This window comes from Protomyctophum parallelum (genome assembly GCF_964188405.1).
Source record: "Protomyctophum parallelum genome assembly, chromosome: 1".
NCBI classification, from domain to species: Eukaryota; Metazoa; Chordata; class Actinopteri; order Myctophiformes; family Myctophidae; genus Protomyctophum; species Protomyctophum parallelum.
In genome coordinates, this window is record NC_139697.1 from 55640470 (window position 1) to 55659921 (window position 19452).

The 19452-nt window shown below is 40.6% G+C and overlaps 2 protein-coding genes across 4 annotated transcripts; one reads left to right on the top strand and one right to left on the bottom strand.

Moving 5' to 3' along the window:
• Nucleotides 1-918: 918 nt before the first annotated feature.
• Nucleotides 919-10814, bottom strand: LOC310873070 (heterogeneous nuclear ribonucleoprotein H2-like). Of its 3 annotated transcripts, none has more exons than XM_083785354.1 (11): nucleotides 10738-10814; nucleotides 9299-9395; nucleotides 8570-8725; nucleotides 7445-7588; nucleotides 7028-7163; nucleotides 5947-6122; nucleotides 5641-5753; nucleotides 5356-5491; nucleotides 4992-5066; nucleotides 3470-3565; nucleotides 919-2396 (listed from the first exon to the last, which is right to left on the bottom strand). In XM_083785354.1, exons 2-11 carry the CDS (start codon nucleotides 9378-9380, stop codon nucleotides 2326-2328), a joined length of 1185 nt encoding a protein of 394 aa, XP_083641480.1. In that variant the 5' UTR covers nucleotides 9381-9395; nucleotides 10738-10814; the 3' UTR covers nucleotides 919-2325. The 3 variants fall into 3 exon arrangements, with proteins under 3 accessions (XP_083641480.1, XP_083641479.1, XP_083641481.1); XM_083785353.1 differs by having other exon boundaries at nucleotides 5935-6122; XM_083785355.1 differs by having other exon boundaries at nucleotides 2361-2400; nucleotides 5935-6122.
• Nucleotides 10815-11949: 1135 nt separating this feature from the next.
• LOC310863572 (deoxycytidine kinase 2) lies at nucleotides 11950-16495 on the top strand. Its single transcript, XM_083772017.1, has 8 exons — nucleotides 11950-12111; nucleotides 12787-12902; nucleotides 13025-13108; nucleotides 15100-15209; nucleotides 15397-15544; nucleotides 15667-15782; nucleotides 15860-15959; nucleotides 16208-16495. Exons 1-8 carry the CDS (start codon nucleotides 12018-12020, stop codon nucleotides 16232-16234), a joined length of 795 nt encoding a protein of 264 aa, XP_083628143.1. The 5' UTR covers nucleotides 11950-12017; the 3' UTR covers nucleotides 16235-16495.
• The last annotated feature ends 2957 nt before the right edge of the window (nucleotides 16496-19452 follow it).

Consider the following 19452-nt stretch of genomic DNA (forward strand, 5'->3'; position numbering starts at 1 on the left):
TGCAAAATATGTGACCATCTTGTTCACACAACTATTACATGGAAGTCTTTAAATACATGGCCTAAATACAGTTAGGTTGAACTCTGCTAATGAACAAACTGCAACAATTGACATTAGGACACATTTACATTATGTGATTGTCTACACGGTTGTCACATATTTCAGCAGGTCACCAATTCCACCATAACACCACCTTGCTGGAGTGACTGAGTGAGAGTGAGCGAGTAGCCGAGATTCTGGGTATTGGAATTTGGCTGTAGAGAAAGCAGAGATAACCTCTGGTAAACATAACTGTTGTAGAGTTAATTCACCAATGTATGTTGGTAAAAGTGTAGTAACACATCTCACAAAGACTGAAATTCAATTTCAGTTTCCCTAGGCTTAAGCGAATCTGTGACAGCTGCTGAAAATTGGGGTACCATTAATAAACTATATGCAGGCAAAATGTAATTAATGTTAATTATGACAATTTTTTCATGATTCTGAATCCGGATAGTTTTGCACGAAACACTCCTTGGGCTATAAAAAAAATGTCCATAGCAGCGGTCATCACAAATGCTGCTGCAATGACCTGGAAAAGTGGCTTAAATTAGCATGCAGCTAGAAATTTAGATATATGCCAGATTACTGGTGACAGATTGTACATAACACTTGTAAATTACACATTTACAGTCGAAGTGCAAATGGCCAAGTCAGAAAAGTCTTCTATACTATCCACAGGAAACAAGGATTTAAAATGTACCAACAGTGGTGTTGGTCAATAGATGCTTCACAAAATATATCAAGCACAGAAAAACAGCTGTATGACGCTTAATTCAAGCTCAGGTGTTCCGAGAGTGGCACAGGCTCACAGAGCTTGCCATTCTGTGTGTGCAAGGGCAAAATCAGACTTAACTGTAAGGTTGTTCTCTTTCCAGATTCAAATACATTACAAGTCGGTTGCACACAGTTCACTCATACTCAAGACATTACATACACAGCATTGGTATCAATGTTTATTTAAGACAGCAGAACCAAAGGAACAAGTGGGATTTGTAAAAGTTATGACCATAACGGTTTAAAAGATCTGCTACTCCTTCCACTCGAAAATGAGCTGTGCGCTTCATTACGTCTTCTATACAACAGACATTCTCTCAAGTGTAATACATTGTGTTAGATGCAAAGTAATCAATACATGAAAAAAGATATGCGACCTCTAAATAAAAAGGGCCAAATACAGGACATTTTCTGAGATATTTACTTCAGTCTGGCCAATTGTAGTACATTTTGTTGTTCCAAATGGACTCTTCACTGAAAATCACAATTTTAAAGAGCCGAGTCACAAACAAAAACACTAATAAGTTTTAACCACAGGGGCCCATGCTTGTCCCACTAATTTGCTCCTCTGGACCAAATCTTTGCTGAAATCAGCCGATATGGAAACTCACAATGTGTCTATTACACTTATTTTGACCAGAATAGGGATATAAGGGTTCAAGCGGTTATATTTTGAGAACAACAGTGGGCCAGGGCCAAATAGCACCTGAAGCAAGAAAAGCAGACACATGGTGGGCAGTTGTCCAAAAATAACCTCAGAAATATTAGAAATGGTTGAGATGAGCTTGATAAAACCAGACAGACATTACCGAAGGTCATCAAAATGTACATGTTGAGGGGAAACTAAATATTCTTTAAATACCTGAAATGCGTTCCAAGGATGGTACCAAACTGGTATTCTGGTACCAACCTGGTATTCTGGTATTTAAATGCATAAAAAAGGGGGGAAAGAAAAACAAACACACACACAGGTTGGTACCAGAATAAAAATCTAATCTGTACAAAAATCTGTCTAAACAAAAAATACCCCTCCCAAATGAAACATGGCACCTGTTGAGGTATCACAGAACCTTATACATGGATGAGTTGGGACATGGGCATATCGCCGCATATGACATACATAATAATTTGGTAGCTTAATAGTTCCTACAAATCGAATGTCACGCTGAGAGGTACAAATCAAAACCAAATTTTTACTTGGAAAAAGAGAAAAATAAAACAAATAAATACATATAAGCTAATTGAGTTTTTTTTAAAACATATCAGAAAGTGTCTACTGGACTGTTGTCCCAACTCTTTCAAATGTAATGTTCTGGAGTACCCATCTGGGACTGGGTTCAATTCTCTGAATTCAGTCGGTCCACAAGGATTTACTTTAAGCATTCAAAAACGGAAGGAAAAAAAACTCATTCATAAGAAATGCTCATGTCACCATCTGTCACACAACAAGGTGTACGGAATTGAATGAAGCCAAGTGAATAGACCCCCAGCCCCCTTCCATCGCCATGGTTACATGCCCCATCCGCCGTTCATGCTGCGGCTGTTGCCATAGTAACTGCTGTTCATTCCGCCCTGGTTACCTAACAAGAAGGAGGAATAGATACATCAGGATCTCTAAGTAAGTAAAAAATAAAAATAAAATAGTAATAGAAAATGCATTTATGTAGCAACTATATTATTTTCCCAATATTTTTGAGAGCCAGTATATGGTGTATATAAAGTGTTCAGGGAAACACTAACATTAAAGGTGGTGTAATAAATAGTATACGTGTTAAATGGCTAGACACGCTTATAGCAATCATTCCTCGTCTCTCTAGTCTCGCGTTGCCTCTTGCAATTTTCAAATGCTTCCGTAATACAGTCTGGAGCAAAGGAAGGTCTATCACGAGGAGCCTCCTCCCCACTTCCGTTTCATCTTTACAGTCGGTGTAGGTGTAGTTCCAGACTCTATATAGCATTCGGAGATTGTGGGGCTACACTTTAGTGAACAATACACATTTTTTTCTGGTTGGATTCCGATTTCATCCCTTCAGGAGAGAGAATTTATACAGGATAAACAATTGAAATTGGAAGTGGTGAAGATCCTGATTGATGAAATTGGTGATCCACCTGAAAATGTATTTTCTGTTTACTAAAGAGCTAGAGAGACTGGGAGACTCCTGTTACTAAACAAACACTTAGCAATTTGATTTGATTACTATCCAAGTATGAGAACTTTAACTTTCTAACAAAGCAAAAACATTATTTTGTTTTAACCCCCAAAATATCACTCACAGCACCTTTAAGCATCTTTGAAAAACAAGCTCTATTGTTGGCCCAGTAAATGACTGGGACCATTTCACATGTTGGTGGCAGAACAGAAGCATAATATGATACCTCTGATGAATATGAGTTTACTGCCGATAGTGTGGGAATAAGAAAATAAAACCCATAATTGCAATTTGATGATTTTCCAATACTGCTTTTTTTAAAAGCTTTATCCATTTAATAATTCAGTTCTTTGTAGATGCAGTTTTATGCCTTCTGTAAAGCACTTTGAATGGCCATCACAAAACGTATACTTCTATTAGTATACAAATAAACTAATAAGCCATGCCAGGATAACAGGACAAGACATTTTATGTGAGAGAGAGATCAGGGAGTTGGTGCTTACTGTAATCATTGTAGCCCCCCATGCCTGAATTATTGTTGTAGCTTCCAGAGTAGCCTCCTCCCATTCCCTGGTTACCATAGGACGACTGGTTACCTCCTAGGAGATAGAGAACATTACAATTTAGCTTATTTAGCAGACGCTCTTATCCAGAGAAATACGAGTTAATCACATACAATGCAAACAGTATAATGCCATCAAGAAACTACAATTCCAGGTAAACTATGAAACTGGTCAATCTAAATTACATTCTCAACATTTGTGGTCTAGAAAAAACAAGCCTAAAGGGCAGTCCATACTGTCTCCGACCATCAAACTTTTCGTCGGAAAGCTCCGGTACAACTACAACATGACATCACTCGCAATTTCTGAAATGCATTCCTCCGAATTTTTGTTCTGAAAGCTGCACTCCCAGATGATGTGACTCGCCAAACTCTACTTTGGAGAAAAAATTTAAGTCTGATCTTTCTGACGAAAAGTTCGGTGGTCGGACAGTATGGACTGCCATTGAGAAACAAACATGATAACAAGGATCAGGCCTTTAATCTATGGAGGTGGAGTGCCTTTGGTTGCCTCGTAGGCCCGTCAGTGTTTTATTCCCGGGAGAAAATGGGGTGAGCAGAAAGGGCATAGGGGGGGGATCTTGGCAAGTTGAAGACCAGGCATGCTGCATCATTTTGGCTGGTTTATGGCCGCACACATGCTGCGGCATTCGATACCATTTTATGACATCTAGAACATTTAGAAAATTAGCATCTGTTGCTAATCAGTTTACGTTCCGTTTTAGTGTTCGTCTACATTTTGGGGAAAAAAAGACCAGTTCGGACTTGTTCTTCCAGTTCCAATAGCAGTGATTTTGACAGCGATTTCGTTTTAGTCATAGCCTTTTGAATAAAATACTGTTAAGTTTGAGCCATATTTTAGTCACCTGAAATGTTTTACTTTTAGTTGACTAACAAGATATTTTTGGCTGCATGCCGAAAATAGCTGATTTACAAGTTCACAACGTGTCCCGCTGCGATGCGGTGAGAGTTTGAATTTCTGCTCATTTATCTGCTTGCAGAGGGTTTCAATATATTCAACTCATGGGTGTGGAAGCATTTTCAACTGGGAAGAAAACACTTTGGTAACAGGGTGCTTTTATTAGAAGAGTGTTCTAAGGAGAGAAGTCACCGATGTGAGAAGACACAACTGACTTGACTAGATGCATCCCTGTGGACTCTATCCATATCGGATCTTCACAAATACCCTTGAAGAAAAATGTGGTCGGAAATACAATGTGATATTCGTTGTGCATGATGTGCACAGCAAGAAAGTTACCAAAAGAATAAATATTTGACATTTATAAATAGTAACACATAACACACCCAAACTGTTCATTGGGCACTGTGGCACTAAAATATTACATACTTCCGAGTGACGCATGTTTCTTATATTTGTCATCGTCCACTGTGATTGTGAGTTATTGCATTCTTTGCCGTTTTTAAAGTAAGAAGTTGTCAGGCTCATCTTTCTAGACACCTACCCATCATTTGGCCCCCATAGCCACCGTTACTGCCCCCTGCTGTTGAGTTGAGGAACAGCTCCACATAACGATGCTCTGTGGAAGAAGAAGACACCTACTGTTTTATGCATTCTGAATGTAGGGGCGATTTGATCAATGTTGGATTAAAGTTTCCTGATACCTTTTAAATATCTGCAACCCTGAATATATACATTATTTTTGATATTCATCCATTTTGTATCATATACAAAAAGACGTATTTCAATCAAAACGACAATATTTGTTTACAGCATCAACACTAAAAAATATTTAAAAAAAAATGTGTTTCCAGCATCAACAATTTTTTGAATAATTAGTCTATGTCTGGGTTTGCAAAGAGACTCACGCATGTTGGCCTTGTCTTTGGACATTGCCGCCACAGCGTCTTCATGTGTGGCAAACTCCACATCTGCCTCCCCGGTCACCCTGCCATCGTGTCCCACCTCGATGTGCACACGCACAGGGTTCAGAGGAGAGAAGAACTGCATGAAGAGCACATCACACACAGTGCTGTTAATTAAAGGAAAGAAATACATGCAACACAACTTGAACTGAGGGTTCAAGGATAATTGTATTAATTGACATGTGTGTGAATGTACAGTATATACAGTATGTGAGTGTTCATGCTCACGTTGAATATGTCCGTCTCTGAAGCTCGGTAGGGCAGTCCTCTCATGTGGACACAGTGTCCTGTTGTACTCTGAAAGCTAGAACCACTGTCACTATAGCGATCTGAGCCACCTCCTAGAGCAAGAGAGGAGTGGGAAGAGGAAGGTTATTTACATAAAGAACTGCAACAGACAAGTGGCCCGGAGTGAAGTGATGTCTTCTTGCTGAAGGAGAGTTTCGCCTGTGACTTTTTTTTTCTCCCTTTTTACAGGGCAATTTCTAGAGACCTTGCCAAAGCGGTCCAACTGCTCCTCACCTCCGTACCCACCCCTCCTCATCCTGTCGTGGGAACCTCCTCGACTCATGCCGTTGTAACCTCCCCCTCTGCCTCCTCCCCCCGGCCTGTCGTAGGGTCCTGGCCGCTGCATGCCTCCCATGGCTTTACGAGGAGGCTCATAGTGGGTCCGCACCTCTGCCCGGCTCGACTTAAAGATCTCAATGTACCTACAGGCACATAACACGTGAAGTATTTATATAAACTGTATATATTTATGATATCGTCAACATTTACCATGTACTGCAGTCACAGTCACTGCCACTATTGGCCTGGAGAGGGTGTACTCCACGTGCCTCCTCCAATACACAGAGGACGCTTCTTTTTCACCTGACGAGGAGTTTCACTGGGAGGTCACACCGCTTAACAGGCGCCCCAAAACACGAATTGGAGAGTGCATACCAATACATTTGGTGACACGTAAATTAAATGTAGGGTTTTTTTAACAGCAGAGAAATTATCTGCTGACAAGCCTACTGCTTTGAAAATAAAGCCTGACACCGTCCCAATATGGACAGCATCTTTGTATAACAAATACAGTATTGGTTTGCAATGAAAAATTGTTTCCATCCAGTTCAAGTAATTTCATTTAGAGGTAACCACCAGACCAAAAAGAAGGGGGGGGAAAGGCATTGGTTAAGTAGGAGGATATCTCCAATACAGCTGGAAAATGAACTTCTAGTTCTACAAAGGACACAGTCCTCTACTGGCTTTCCATCTGTGAACACTGCCAAATGCCAAATTGCAGTGCTCTGTCAAGCAGAGACAGCTGCTGGGAACTGACCCCAGGTCTCTGTGGTGGTGGGTTAGTATTTTCCCATTATACCCCTCCGAAACCACACTTTATATCTATATATAATCTATATAGTGAGTTTATTTTTATGCCAGCATGTGCTGTTATTTTTTAAATATGGTTTACTGTATAAAGCTGTTTTTTAAAAGCAATGTAGGCCAAAATGACTATGGAAATGATCGCACATGGGCCACAAGTTCAGTATTGTGCATCTAATCTTTCTGCACAAAAGATTACGTAAATTAATTCCATCATTTCCACAGTCACTGCCTGGTCAGTTACCTGTGTCCAATCCGTTCCTTATGCTTCTTTAGGGCCCTCTCAGCGATTTCTTGGTTTGCGAATTGGACAAAGGCCTCTCCTGTACTCTCCTGGTAGTCCATGGGCAACGTGATGCCATTGGGAACAATCTCCAATCCTTTACAACAAACAGACAGGTATAGATTAAATTGGTAAGCCATTTCCAGATCACAGCAACAAACTAAACATACATAAAATTACAACTACAATATATAGTGCGGCACAAAAAAATGATATGTTCAGATATGTCCCGTACTCAGCCGGTATTACATGGGATCAAAATATTTATATTTACACACACACACACACACACACACATACACGTATATATTTATAGCATTAGTTGCTATTATTACTGTGTACAGGGGAGAGAGAGAAGGAAGAGGTAGTGTTCATTACCAGAGAAGAACTGAACAATTTCCTCCTTGCTGCAGCCAAAGGGGAGACCTCGCAGTCGGACCAGACCCTCCCCCTCAGGCTCTGAACAACCTGGGCCAGTGTGCTTCAAAACCCAGTCCATCTCCACACTGTTGGATTTAAACACTGCCACACACACACACACACACAGTTGTGATATATGTACCCAATGTAGTTATTCTTTTATTAGTTGAGAATTATTTCCATAAATGCAACGTTTTATCAGTCACATGACTGCCATTTCCTTACACACACACACACACACACACACACACACACACACACACACACACACACACACACACACAGTATAACAGATTAAATGTTGGCTCCGTCATATTGATAAAATATTTTGTCATGATTAAGTGATTTATCTTGTGAATGAAATGCATACATACACCATTCTCAACCCAGTCCAAAACAAACCCTCTCTTATCATGCAATGTGTTGTTTCTGTGCCCCTTCCTTCACACCCAATCCCAGTTGCATACTCTATTACTAGAATGAGATGCATTTGTGTCTTTTAATTATTTGACTTTTATGATTTACTCTCCTGTGGTGGGAAAAAAAAACGTTAATTTCGTTCCAATGTTCAAATGATTCATTCACGTTAAGTGGCGCTTCTGGTCCCGGCGGAACGCATGGGCTACCATTGGATCGTGTACTACTCGTGCAACTGATCCCACTGACATGACGGCGCAGTCATTCACGATCTAATTGCACAATTATTTGTAATACACAGTAATGTATAGAAGTCAAATAATTACAATATTATTATTTTTAGTAGACAATGATTTCCGCAAGTTAAATGTTTTATATAAAACAGCCTACGTCAATACTCAGTCACATGACTATGCAATACAAACATGTGTTAATTGACCAGTACCTACCTGTCCTTTGTCTAGGTCAGGACCATGCATATGCATTTAAATGGTCTGCCAACACTATCAGTCTTTTGTCCAGGAACAGCAGAATTTTATTTCAATTCAAATTGCTTTATTCTTATAATTATTTCCTCCCATGCCCTGTAGTGTTCTGTTCCTTCATTGTCTCATACATGAAAGGATGAAAGACCACCTTACACATTGTTATTCATGTTTCCCTTACCTTCTACATATCTGTGTCCCAGGGTCTCTCTGTCTTTCTTAACAGCCCGTTTCAGGTCCTCTTCAGTCTCCATCTCGACAAAGGCCTCTCCACTGGGTCGGCCCTCTCGGGTGTAGGTGAAGTGGATGCTGCTACCATCATCAGCCAGTTTACAGTCTGGAACGAGGCAAATCAAGTCGATTTGGTTTATATACCATATTTAATGAAAGGTTCTTCACCCCAAAAAGATATACAAACCAAAACAATGCAATAATCCATCCACAGAGTCATGATTTAGCATTTATGACACCCGGTCCCACACCCACACAGAGGAATTAACAATAGGCCTGAGAGAGTATCGCATAGTGAGTTGCACCCTCACCAGATCGTATTCTTATCTAGGCCAGCGTCTAATGACCAGAGGTCTGATTGTGTTACAGACAGCCAGTGAACTAGTGTTAGTACACATAATGTCATATAACAAGGCTGACACTCAATTCAATTCAATTCAAAGGGCTTTATTGGCATGAGAAAACATACGTTTACATTGCCAAAGCAGAAAGAACAGTACGACACTCATACACGTACATAACATATGTGTTTATATAATTCTGAAGTCTGTTACGTGGATACCACTGCAGTTGTTGGCCACTTTTCCTTGTATAATTGGCAGAATTTTCAATCCATGCATTACCATCTCTATCCAATAATTACTTATGAGTTATGACGCATTGATTGCATTCATCTTACCAGAGAAGAATCTTGAAATCTCTTCCAGGGAGCAGGACCATGGCAGACCCCGTATCCTTACCACATAGCCCTCATCAGCCATCCTCAATCTGCTGCCCTGAAATTATTAGACAGATCCAATAGTTAGAGGCTAAATCGGCTAAAGACAGCAGCGATAATAATAATTATTCTTAACAGCTTTAGGTAATAAAAAGACGTTTCCGTCACTAGTACCACTACTCTAGTACAGCCGGCAGATTACTTGTGACCAGACGAAGATTATATCAGTAGGTTGGTGTTGGCGAGTGGTGACAATGTAACGACATTAACCAAATGAATCACAGCATCCCTGCGATGCGAGAGTGCAGTCTAGCCCCATACCAACTCTGGACAATCCACACTCTCCTATCAGAGTATTGAGCTCTACAGTGACCATCTATTCTGCATGGGGGCAATTCCAAACAGTCATTTGTCAAAAATAGCAGTCAGATTAGACATACGTGTTCACCCAAAAAAAAGATGTGTAAAAAAGAAAAGAAACAGGAGGTGTCCCCTGGTGGCTGGTGGAAAAGGTACAGGCCCCTGGGAATTGCAGTCAACTAAGGACATTTACACAATCTAAATATGCTTTCTCATACTACTGCCACACGGTCAGAGGGCATAATTATTTTTTGTTTGTCCCTGTCCTGCTCACATTAACCATGCATAGAGATTAGAGACCATTAGGCTTCATGTTCGAACTACTACAGTATGTCGCCCCCTATTGCAAATAAATACATATTTACTGGCTTTGTTCACGGTGAAAATATTTGGAATATAGGCTTTTCCCCCCTCCCATCTCAAATTGTGTGTCTTGTTCTTTGATTGTAGAGAATGTAAATTTGATTTTCCCATAATAAATTGATAACACGTAAGCATTGGTTAGCTATCTTGCTAACGCCTGAAAACAAGTCGATCGAGAGTACACTTTTAAATGTTTTAATAATATGCCGAAATTCTTGTTTCGTCTACTTTCACGAGTCCGATTAACGTGGGGGTTTGGAGTAAATCGAAACTGATTGTATGTTTATTGTTTAATCCTACTACCGGTTAGCCTGGTGGAATGAATGGGTTAGCGAAGAGATAACGACTGGGGCACGGAGGCCCTAATCAAACGAACAATAACAATCAGCCCCCAAAGTACGAACCACAAATGTTTTACGCAACATTTGGAGTAAAAAGCAAGCGTGTATTATAATCTATAAATCAACTTTTAGCACAAAGCAGCATGCTGCTGCCTGGTCGGCGCCACACAAAGACACACGCACAGGCCTCACACACAGACCAATACAGCAACATTTACATTACACAATTTACATGATGTTTATGAACCCATTTCTGGCTGCTATTTGTTAACGCTAACTGAAACACAACGTGCATGTAATAACAGAGACGCGTATAGGACAGTAAAATAGGTTTACCTTGGTCAGAAATTAAATGTTTTTCGGCGTGGCGGTTTGTCCCGTTTTCCTCGTCGAGACGTCTACAACCACACTGCAGTGCGCATGTGCCACCTCCGAATACGGCAGATACAGAGGCGGTGGAAAGCCTGGTGAGGCGAGGTTAGCAGATACTAGGCCGCCGTGGGACTACTTCCGGTCCGTAGCCTTGAACCAAAGATCGTACAGAAAGCAGAGATAACCTACCGGTTGCCTTGCCTGCGCTGCGTGTGAGTGGACGTGTGGAGCCCTCTAAAAGGTGGAGCCACACTTCTTAAGGCCGCCTATTCGCCGCCAATTCGAAACTGGCCTCTGTAAAATCTGAATCCCCCCATCACCCCCCCACCCCATTTTCCCTCACTGTATATTGTATCTTTTCCCTTTTTTGCTTCCCATTATTTAAATGTTTTGATGAATTGAACAATGTGGACCCTGTTGTAAACAAGTGTAATGCTTAATTGGGTCGTCCACTCACAGTTGACAGTCTTTGTATTGAGTTTGTGCTTAAAATGTACTGTAAATTCTACAAACTGTTAATAAATATCAATCAAAGTCTATTCATAGTCTGGATTTTCGGTGGTGAGCAGGTGAGGTGAGGTGACCGTGACCACCGCACCGAAAATCCAGACTATGTATGAGCCTTTACTCATAGTCTGGATTTTCGGACTCCAGACTATGAATAGGCCTTTACAGCTCTCAGATTTATTCCCTGTCACTCACACTGTCAGTCGCGGACCCCCTTGCATTACAAGATCTGTGTTCTTAAAATAATAACTCTGGATTTAACTAAGGCACACACGTACACACTTTTCCGTGAGCTGTAAATATTATCAAACAAACTACAAATAACTTCTGAAAAGTTTTATTGTTGAAAATGGAGAACGTATGTAAACAAGTATTAGTGCTTTTTTTTCTGTTTCATGATTCCTCTTAGCAGATTTTGTATTGAACTGTATATTTCGTTGAACTGTTAATGTACCCATTCTAAAAACTGTTAATACAATTTTCAATCAATCAATCAATCATGCGAAGTCAACCATTTTAATACGACCCATAACAGAACAAAGAGGGTTATCTTCGTCCAGAGCATCTTGGTCCAACGAAAACCGGCCCCACCCCCTTAGGAAGTGGACGCTCTTTAGGCGCGGACTTCGATTTTGTGCTTCAGTTAATACTTCACTTGGAACCCGCGCATCTGCTGCTTGTCTGTACTAATACTCTCTAATCTGAGGCAGCTGCTGCTCTCTGTTTGCTAGTACACAATGGCAACCCCGCCGAAAAGAATATGTCCCAGTCCTAGCTTTGACAACAGCTTCGAGAAAAGAGCAAAGAAGATATCAATTGAAGGAAATATAGGTGAGTGACTGCTTGGTAATTTAAAACCGATTTATATTCTCAGTCATATTGGTGCCGATTCTGCCGAATGAAGTAATCTTGCATCATGGCACTTAATATGCTGTTTAAAAATGCTTTTCAACGACGTACTCTGGTCCAATGTATTCGTGTTAATGTTAATGCCCGCTAAAATAAATAGTGGTGTGAAATTAATCTACATGTTTTACAGGACAATAACAAATATCCCGCCGCGAGTCTCATGCATGGCGCCAAATTCAGTGTTCTTTCAAGTCTTTAATGGAATGTATGCATCATAAATCTATATGCACTAAATTATCATTCCTTAACACTGTATTTTATCAATGTTGACATTTGTATACCTACGATGTCAACATCATGTAACAATACATCTACGAGATCTAAGGCTAATAATACACAAACAATGTGACATTTAAAGTTGTTACTAACTTTCTGCAGTGGAGTGGTTTGACATAGGCCTATTAAATATACAATCTACTATTTCTATGTAGCCGTAGTTTCACTTCAGTGTGCAGCTGCATTAATTAACTTCTTCACAGAGAGGATGATGTGATGAGTCTACTAATGCAGAGCAGACCACAGTATTAGAGTTGGCTAGGTCAGGTGTGTTAACATGTGTGTAGGTGTGTGTGTCTAACTGTCTGTGTGCACTTTCAGCTGCTGGCAAGTCAACGTTTGTGCGTCTCCTTGAGAAAACGTCAGATGATTGGGAGGTGATCCCTGAGCCCATCGGCAAGTGGTGCAACGTTCAGAATAATGGTGACATCTATGAGGTACTATCTAATGATCAAAACTGATTACAGTGTACAGCAAACGCATGGCAAATGAGCATTGGGAGGGGGACCGGTGAACGTGAGTAATGTGAGAAGAGGTTCATGTTGTTGTTTTTCTGCAGGAGTTGAGCTCCTCCCAGAAGAGTGGAGGGAACCTGCTTCAGATGCTGTATGACAAACCCAGTCGCTGGTCTTACACCTTCCAGGTCTGTCCCAGTTCCTTCAATGCCAGTTATATGTGATGACACTAATACATATTTGGGTATTGTTCCATATTAATCAAAGTTATAATTCAGTGATGTAAATGGATTTTCAATGTAATGGGTCCTGGGACCCAGGGGTGGTATTTTAGATGGCTCCCAGGGACATTTTATTATGAGTCCTACTTTAACAACAACTTTAGACTAGAGTACAGTATTGCATCCCATGACCCTGGAGGCTGACATGATTGTGTCCTTTCTCAATTTAGTGAGTCTAAGCATGCAGGCTATTTGTATCACTGATTATTAGTGACCATGAATTGGTTTGGATTGGAAGCACATTAGTTTAACTTCGTGACTATAGCATTTCGATGCATCATGTGCAATGCATTATGACACATAATTATGTACAACAAGTGTCGCGGCAGGTACAGAAATGCAATACTAAGTGCACATGTAGAATTTTGACTATGCATGCTTGCCACTGCTTTCTTGTCATGAACAAAAAATAATTTACAAATCACTCTTGTTTAAAGTTTGCAAGCATTGCTCACCATATCTTGAAAGTTGACACCTCAGAAGAGTGTCACTCTGGACAGGGCCCCTGCACAGAGTTCACATAATGGAGCTGGCCTGTTCTGACATCACACCACTCCAGTCACTATATATAGGAATAAAGGGACGCAGAGAGACGGATACAGAAATCTCCATATATGGTCATAAAAGGGACACAGACAGATTGGTGGAACGGGTACTCTGACATGGGTACAACGGGCATTGCATAGCCGTGTGGGGCATGGTTCTCCCACTTCCATTGTTACCGACTCTGTGCTCTACACAGCCTGGCACCGGTCTAGTATATCCTAATGCCATATAAAACCTTTTGTTATAAACTTGACTGTGCTGCACTGCACAGTAGCCTCAATAGATTGGGACGCTCCACCATAGATCAGACCGGTCTGAAGTGAGTGGTGCAACAGTGCCCCCTGTTGGTACTCTAAACATGGGGACATAAGCCAAATTCCATTACCCAAAGTCTTGGCCACTCGCACTCGATCACTCCAGCATGGTGGTGTTACGGGGAAATTGGTGACCTGCTGAAATGTGTGTATACAATCACATAATGTCAGTTTCCGAATGTAAATCAATGCCGAGTTCAATAGTGGTATTCAGGCCACAAGTCCACAAGATTTTGGCAGGTCACCAATTTCACCATAACACTGCCATGCTGGAGTGATCGAGTGTGTGAGCGAGTGGTCAAGATTTGGGGTATTGGGATTTGGCTATAGGGACATTGCTGTTCCTTGGAGTGGTTGCACCACTCAAAAAATAGATTTCTCACGCTGCAGTTCGTTGGAGCCATGTGTGTTGAAGAAGGGGTCGAAATTTTTACAGTGGGGGAGGAAGTACGCCGGAAGTTTGGAAGGCACATTACGTCACGTTGCCACTCAAGTGATTACTGGCCAATCACAGCGCATCTTTTCTGGGATTGATCAGACCTGAACAGAAAGGAAAGGTACTATGTTTACCCAGGGTAACTGGACTACGCATCAGAATCAGATACTTGTTTACAGCCAGGCCCTGCTTATTTCATAGAACATTTCATGGTAGTGGTTCAATGCCTTGTCCAAGGGCACTTCAGCGGTGGTAATTTTTAACGTGTCGGACCGCTGATTCGAACTGGCCACCTTCCGGTATCAAGACCGATCCGCAATCCGTTCGGCCACCGCTGCCACATGCGCTCTGTGACGCACACACTCACGCTTCCACTGAGCTTCGCAAGGGGAAAGTTTTGCCCTCCCTTGAGCACATACGCTCCAGAGCCGGAAAGGGCGTCTAACTTCTATGTGCTCTACTACATGCACACAAGATAAGACGGAACACTGCACAAAGGATCTTGTTTTGTTAGCAACATATAGTACAGTGACATTATAATTCTCCATCACACTTCGGAGGACATTGAACAAAGTAAACGTGCTGTTCTCTCTCTCCCCCAGAGCTATGCTTGTTTGAGTCGTGTCCGTTCTCAAATGCAGCCACCTTCAGCCAAACTGCAGCAGGCTGAGCACCCGGTCCAGTTCTACGAACGCTCTGTCTACAGTGACCGGTAAGGAGCGAATGGAGCTTGCTGTGAGCTTGTAAACCGGATACATTCTGCGATACAATGCACAACCTAGAAACAATTGGGCATTACTTTATTGACCCTCCATTTTCTTTCCCTTCCATGCACATTTTTATTATTGCTCTTCCTGTGACCACTGATGCCATCTATTTCTGTCTCGTATTCCCACAAGGTATGTTTTTGCCTCTAATCTCTTTGAGTCGGGCGACCTGAACGAGACTGAGTGGTCCATCTACCAGGACTGGCACGGCTGGCTGCTGTCACAGTTTGAGTCCCAGATTGAGTTGGACGCTATGATCTACCTCCGAGCTGACCCTCAGGTAGTTGTTTGGGAGTTTGGTCTGGAATTGGAAAGCCTTGACTGCTCAATAAATTTCTCTCTTCACACTTATTAATCCAGTTATTCATTAGTTTCAATGATTTTTTCCCCCCATGTTTGCAGAGATGTATGCAGCGGTTGCAGATGCGAGGCAGAGAGGAGGAGCAGGGAATCCCTCTGGAGTACCTAGAACAGTTGCACTACAAACATGAGTGCTGGCTCTACCACAGAAGCACAAAGTGAGTCCTTGGGCTAGGGTCATTGTTGGAAAATAATAAATAAATGCATAGTGTCTAAACTGTCTTGTGTGTCTTAGGCTTGACTTCAGCTACTTGCACGACCTACCCATCTTGGTGTTGGACGTCAACGATGACTTTAAGAATGACCGCATAAAACAAGAAGCCGCCATCGAAAAGGTCAGACAGCGATGTCGCTGCGTAAACGAGTTAAAATCATTGACTAGTTTTAAAAAATCTATAATCGCCTGTTTTCATAATGAGCTGAATTTTATATTAAAACGAAGGGTTATCTCAGAACTAGATTATTTTGTAGTAATAATGGAAATGTCAATTTACATTTAACTTTAAATGACGAGGGATCATGCAGGTTTATAGAAGTTATGTTAAAGGATATGATATAACATGTTCTCCCTTTGTTGTTGCAGGTCACAGAGTTTCTGAGCACATTGTAGCATTTAACCGACCAATCGCCACTGGCCTCTGACTGATGACGTCCCAAAGACCTCATTAATACTGCCGTTATCCGTTGCTGTGGTGGCATCGCCCTCCCAGCACCACACTCCAACCAAGGGACCAAGCTGGTTCACAAAATCAGTTGCAGAAAGCGTTGTGATTTTAATGAGACAAAATTTAGTGTTTGGGATCCATTTTGACAATGTAGACAGTATAATGTCTTAAGTCATGAGTCCTTTTTTGCATAATATATTTTGATACATTTCCTTTTTTTTTCCCAGTAAAGGGTCAGTCAGATGTGAGTGGGATGTGTGTATATATTTGTTTTTATTTTTGTACAGTTGTATTTTGTATAGAATGGCTTTGACTGTACTGCAGTGATTGTAAATGCAAATGGTTCTAATTGGTGTTTGTTTTTTCATAGACATAAAAGCTTGATTTATACTTGATTAATTTGCCTGTTACTTAATCTACTTAATCTATAGTACAAACAAGCTCACAGTGCCTTGTGAAGCGCCTATTTTCTGCAAATGACAACCATATAAATTAAGCATTAATCTGCATTAAATGGTATTTGAAACTAAAAGAAAAACATGCAAAAAAAGGAAGAGACCAAGGCATTCTAGTGGAAAAGTAAAAAAGCCTTTAATAGTAAATCCACCTACATCATGTGGCAACAGTACCTTCATCAGTCAATTCAGGAAGGCATTGTTGCTGCAATGCATATGTGGATTTTTTTTTAATTCTTGCTATGCAGTAGCCAGACTAGTGTCTTGGTCTCATCCCTTTTTGCATCAATTTTGACACCCAGTTATAGTTGTACCTAGTTGTTTTTTACTCCAGGCAAATGTATATGCGCTCCTTTCTCTTTTATTTCTAAAAGAAAAACAAGTTTTGCGTCCACAATTTTTGTAAATAAACCAACACAAGATAGCCCATGTTATCTTTTATTATACACTGCTTTTAATGTTAAATGATAATGGTTTTGGAATGAAGTTGTATGTTTGACAATACTAGCAGATTATTTAAATCTTTAATATGCCTCTCAGTATAGAATTCAAGCTAATTGGATTTTAACAATGTATCAAATGCTTTAAGGGCTTCCAGCTGTTACTGTTTATAGATATACAGCATACTATCATCTATCATGACACAATACTATAGTTAAGTGATTTACTTTGGTTAAAGTGTTAAATAACTATATTGTGATAGTACTCATTGCTATATAGTGTTGGTTCAGTAACAGATGTTAAAGCATTTTCAGGTCAGGATACCAATTTGATCCAATCAGGATGGAGAACGCTGTCAGGATAGAGATTAAACAAGTGGAATTGGAAGTGATGACACAGAAATTAGCAGACAAAATTGGAACTGGAACACAAAGAAATTAAGCTGATAAATGACTACTAAAAATGTTCACCTACCTGAAAATGTATTATATTCATTAAAGAGCTGGAGAGACAGGGATACCCCTGTTACTGAAAAAAACACTAGCAATTACTCAGAATATAGTGATTTAACCTTTTGACAAAAAAAACTAACAAAAAATTATATCACTTACCCTACCTTGATACTTTGTGCTGTGGGAAATGCATTTTTGCATGGTCTGGTGGTGTGGTAAGGGGTGTGATTTATTACTGTTAATAAGGAGTTAATGTCTGTGTATCAGTGCTGGTTTGACAGCTTTACTAGATGTTGGACTTGGTACACTGATATAACACACGCTCAAAGTTAATGTTTGATTGGCAGGTCTGTTCATTGACACGGGCATGTGAGATAATTAAGCAAATCTCTAATTTTGTTCTTTTTTTTTTACCTTTCACTCTTCTTTCATCTCCCCTTATTTCCTCTCGTCTTTTTCCTGTCCTCTTCATTGCTTTAACTTTTGTTTTGCCAGGCCTGTCCGCATCCTAGAAGCATACAACTGGTTGCCAAGTTATGCATTTCTGTATTAAATTACATCCAGCATCAGAAATGAGGGCCCAGTGTCAAAGTTACAGGGTTGCTCATTCGAATCCCCAGAATGGCAGAAAACTTGATGACAATTTTGAAGTGCCCTTGAGCAAGGGAGTTAACTCCCGACTGATCGAGCTGCACAGTGGCTTGGAGAAGAACCCTGGATTATAGGGCTGTGAATAAGTATTGTTTCATATTTGTGACAGTTTGAAGCAGTGTGTGTGCGTGTGTGCGCGCGTGCGTGCGTGTGTCGCACGTGTGCGATCACGCCCTCTGCCCCAGTTATTAATTAACAGTACCAATAGATGGACCGGTTATCAGTGGTAATACTGTGCTTTTTGACTTGCTCTGCATTTATGGAACAATAAATGTAACCCTATTAATTCATTACTTGTATGCTGAAGATATACAGGGACAAAATTACTTTGCACATTCATTCAAATATTGTACTTAAGCAAATATTTGAGCGACATGGGTATATATGGATATTCCTGAAGTATTTTCAGTGTAGGGGACTGCTTATTTAACGGATAAACAGCTGCATTGCAACATCAATACATTTGATTTATTACCTTTACTTAAGTAAATACCCCTGCAGATAAACAAGTAGATATGTGTACAGATAGATCTGTACTTCTGTACAGTAATCAGTGGGAGAGTCCTGGGTGGAGCGTTCTGGGGTTTAAGATGTGAAATGGGCATGACTTACTGTGAAAAATTATCCTACAGACACAACAGGGACACAACATCTTGAGATACACCAGGAAAGGAATCATACAAGACTTGTCAGATTCAGATGCGCCAACCAAGAAAGTGTTCTTATTGAACCAGGCAAGTTGGATAAGAGGACATTCCATACTATTCAATTAACTAACACTTTCATTTAAACATGCAGGTTGACTTGGCTTATACATTTGGGAGCTCTCCAGTGTGCCAACAGCCTTGATGCAGGCCACTGCAGTGTTGTCAGGGCTGTCTTGGTCAAGGGTACTTTCATGGTAGCACTAGCATGGAGGACAGTCTGGGGGTTCACTATGGCTTTCTGGCTTTTGAGGAGAACAAAAACACAGTTATATTTGAAGATAGGCAGCCTCTACAATTTGTAATATATATAGGCTATTTTTGTACAAACTGTAAATTGTTTAATTTCTTTCACCACAATATGTTCAAGATATATTTATCTCAAATATACAGTATGTCCTAGCATACAAGTAGATCATTTTCTGGAGTATTCCATTTCTATATGTGCAGCTAGTGAACA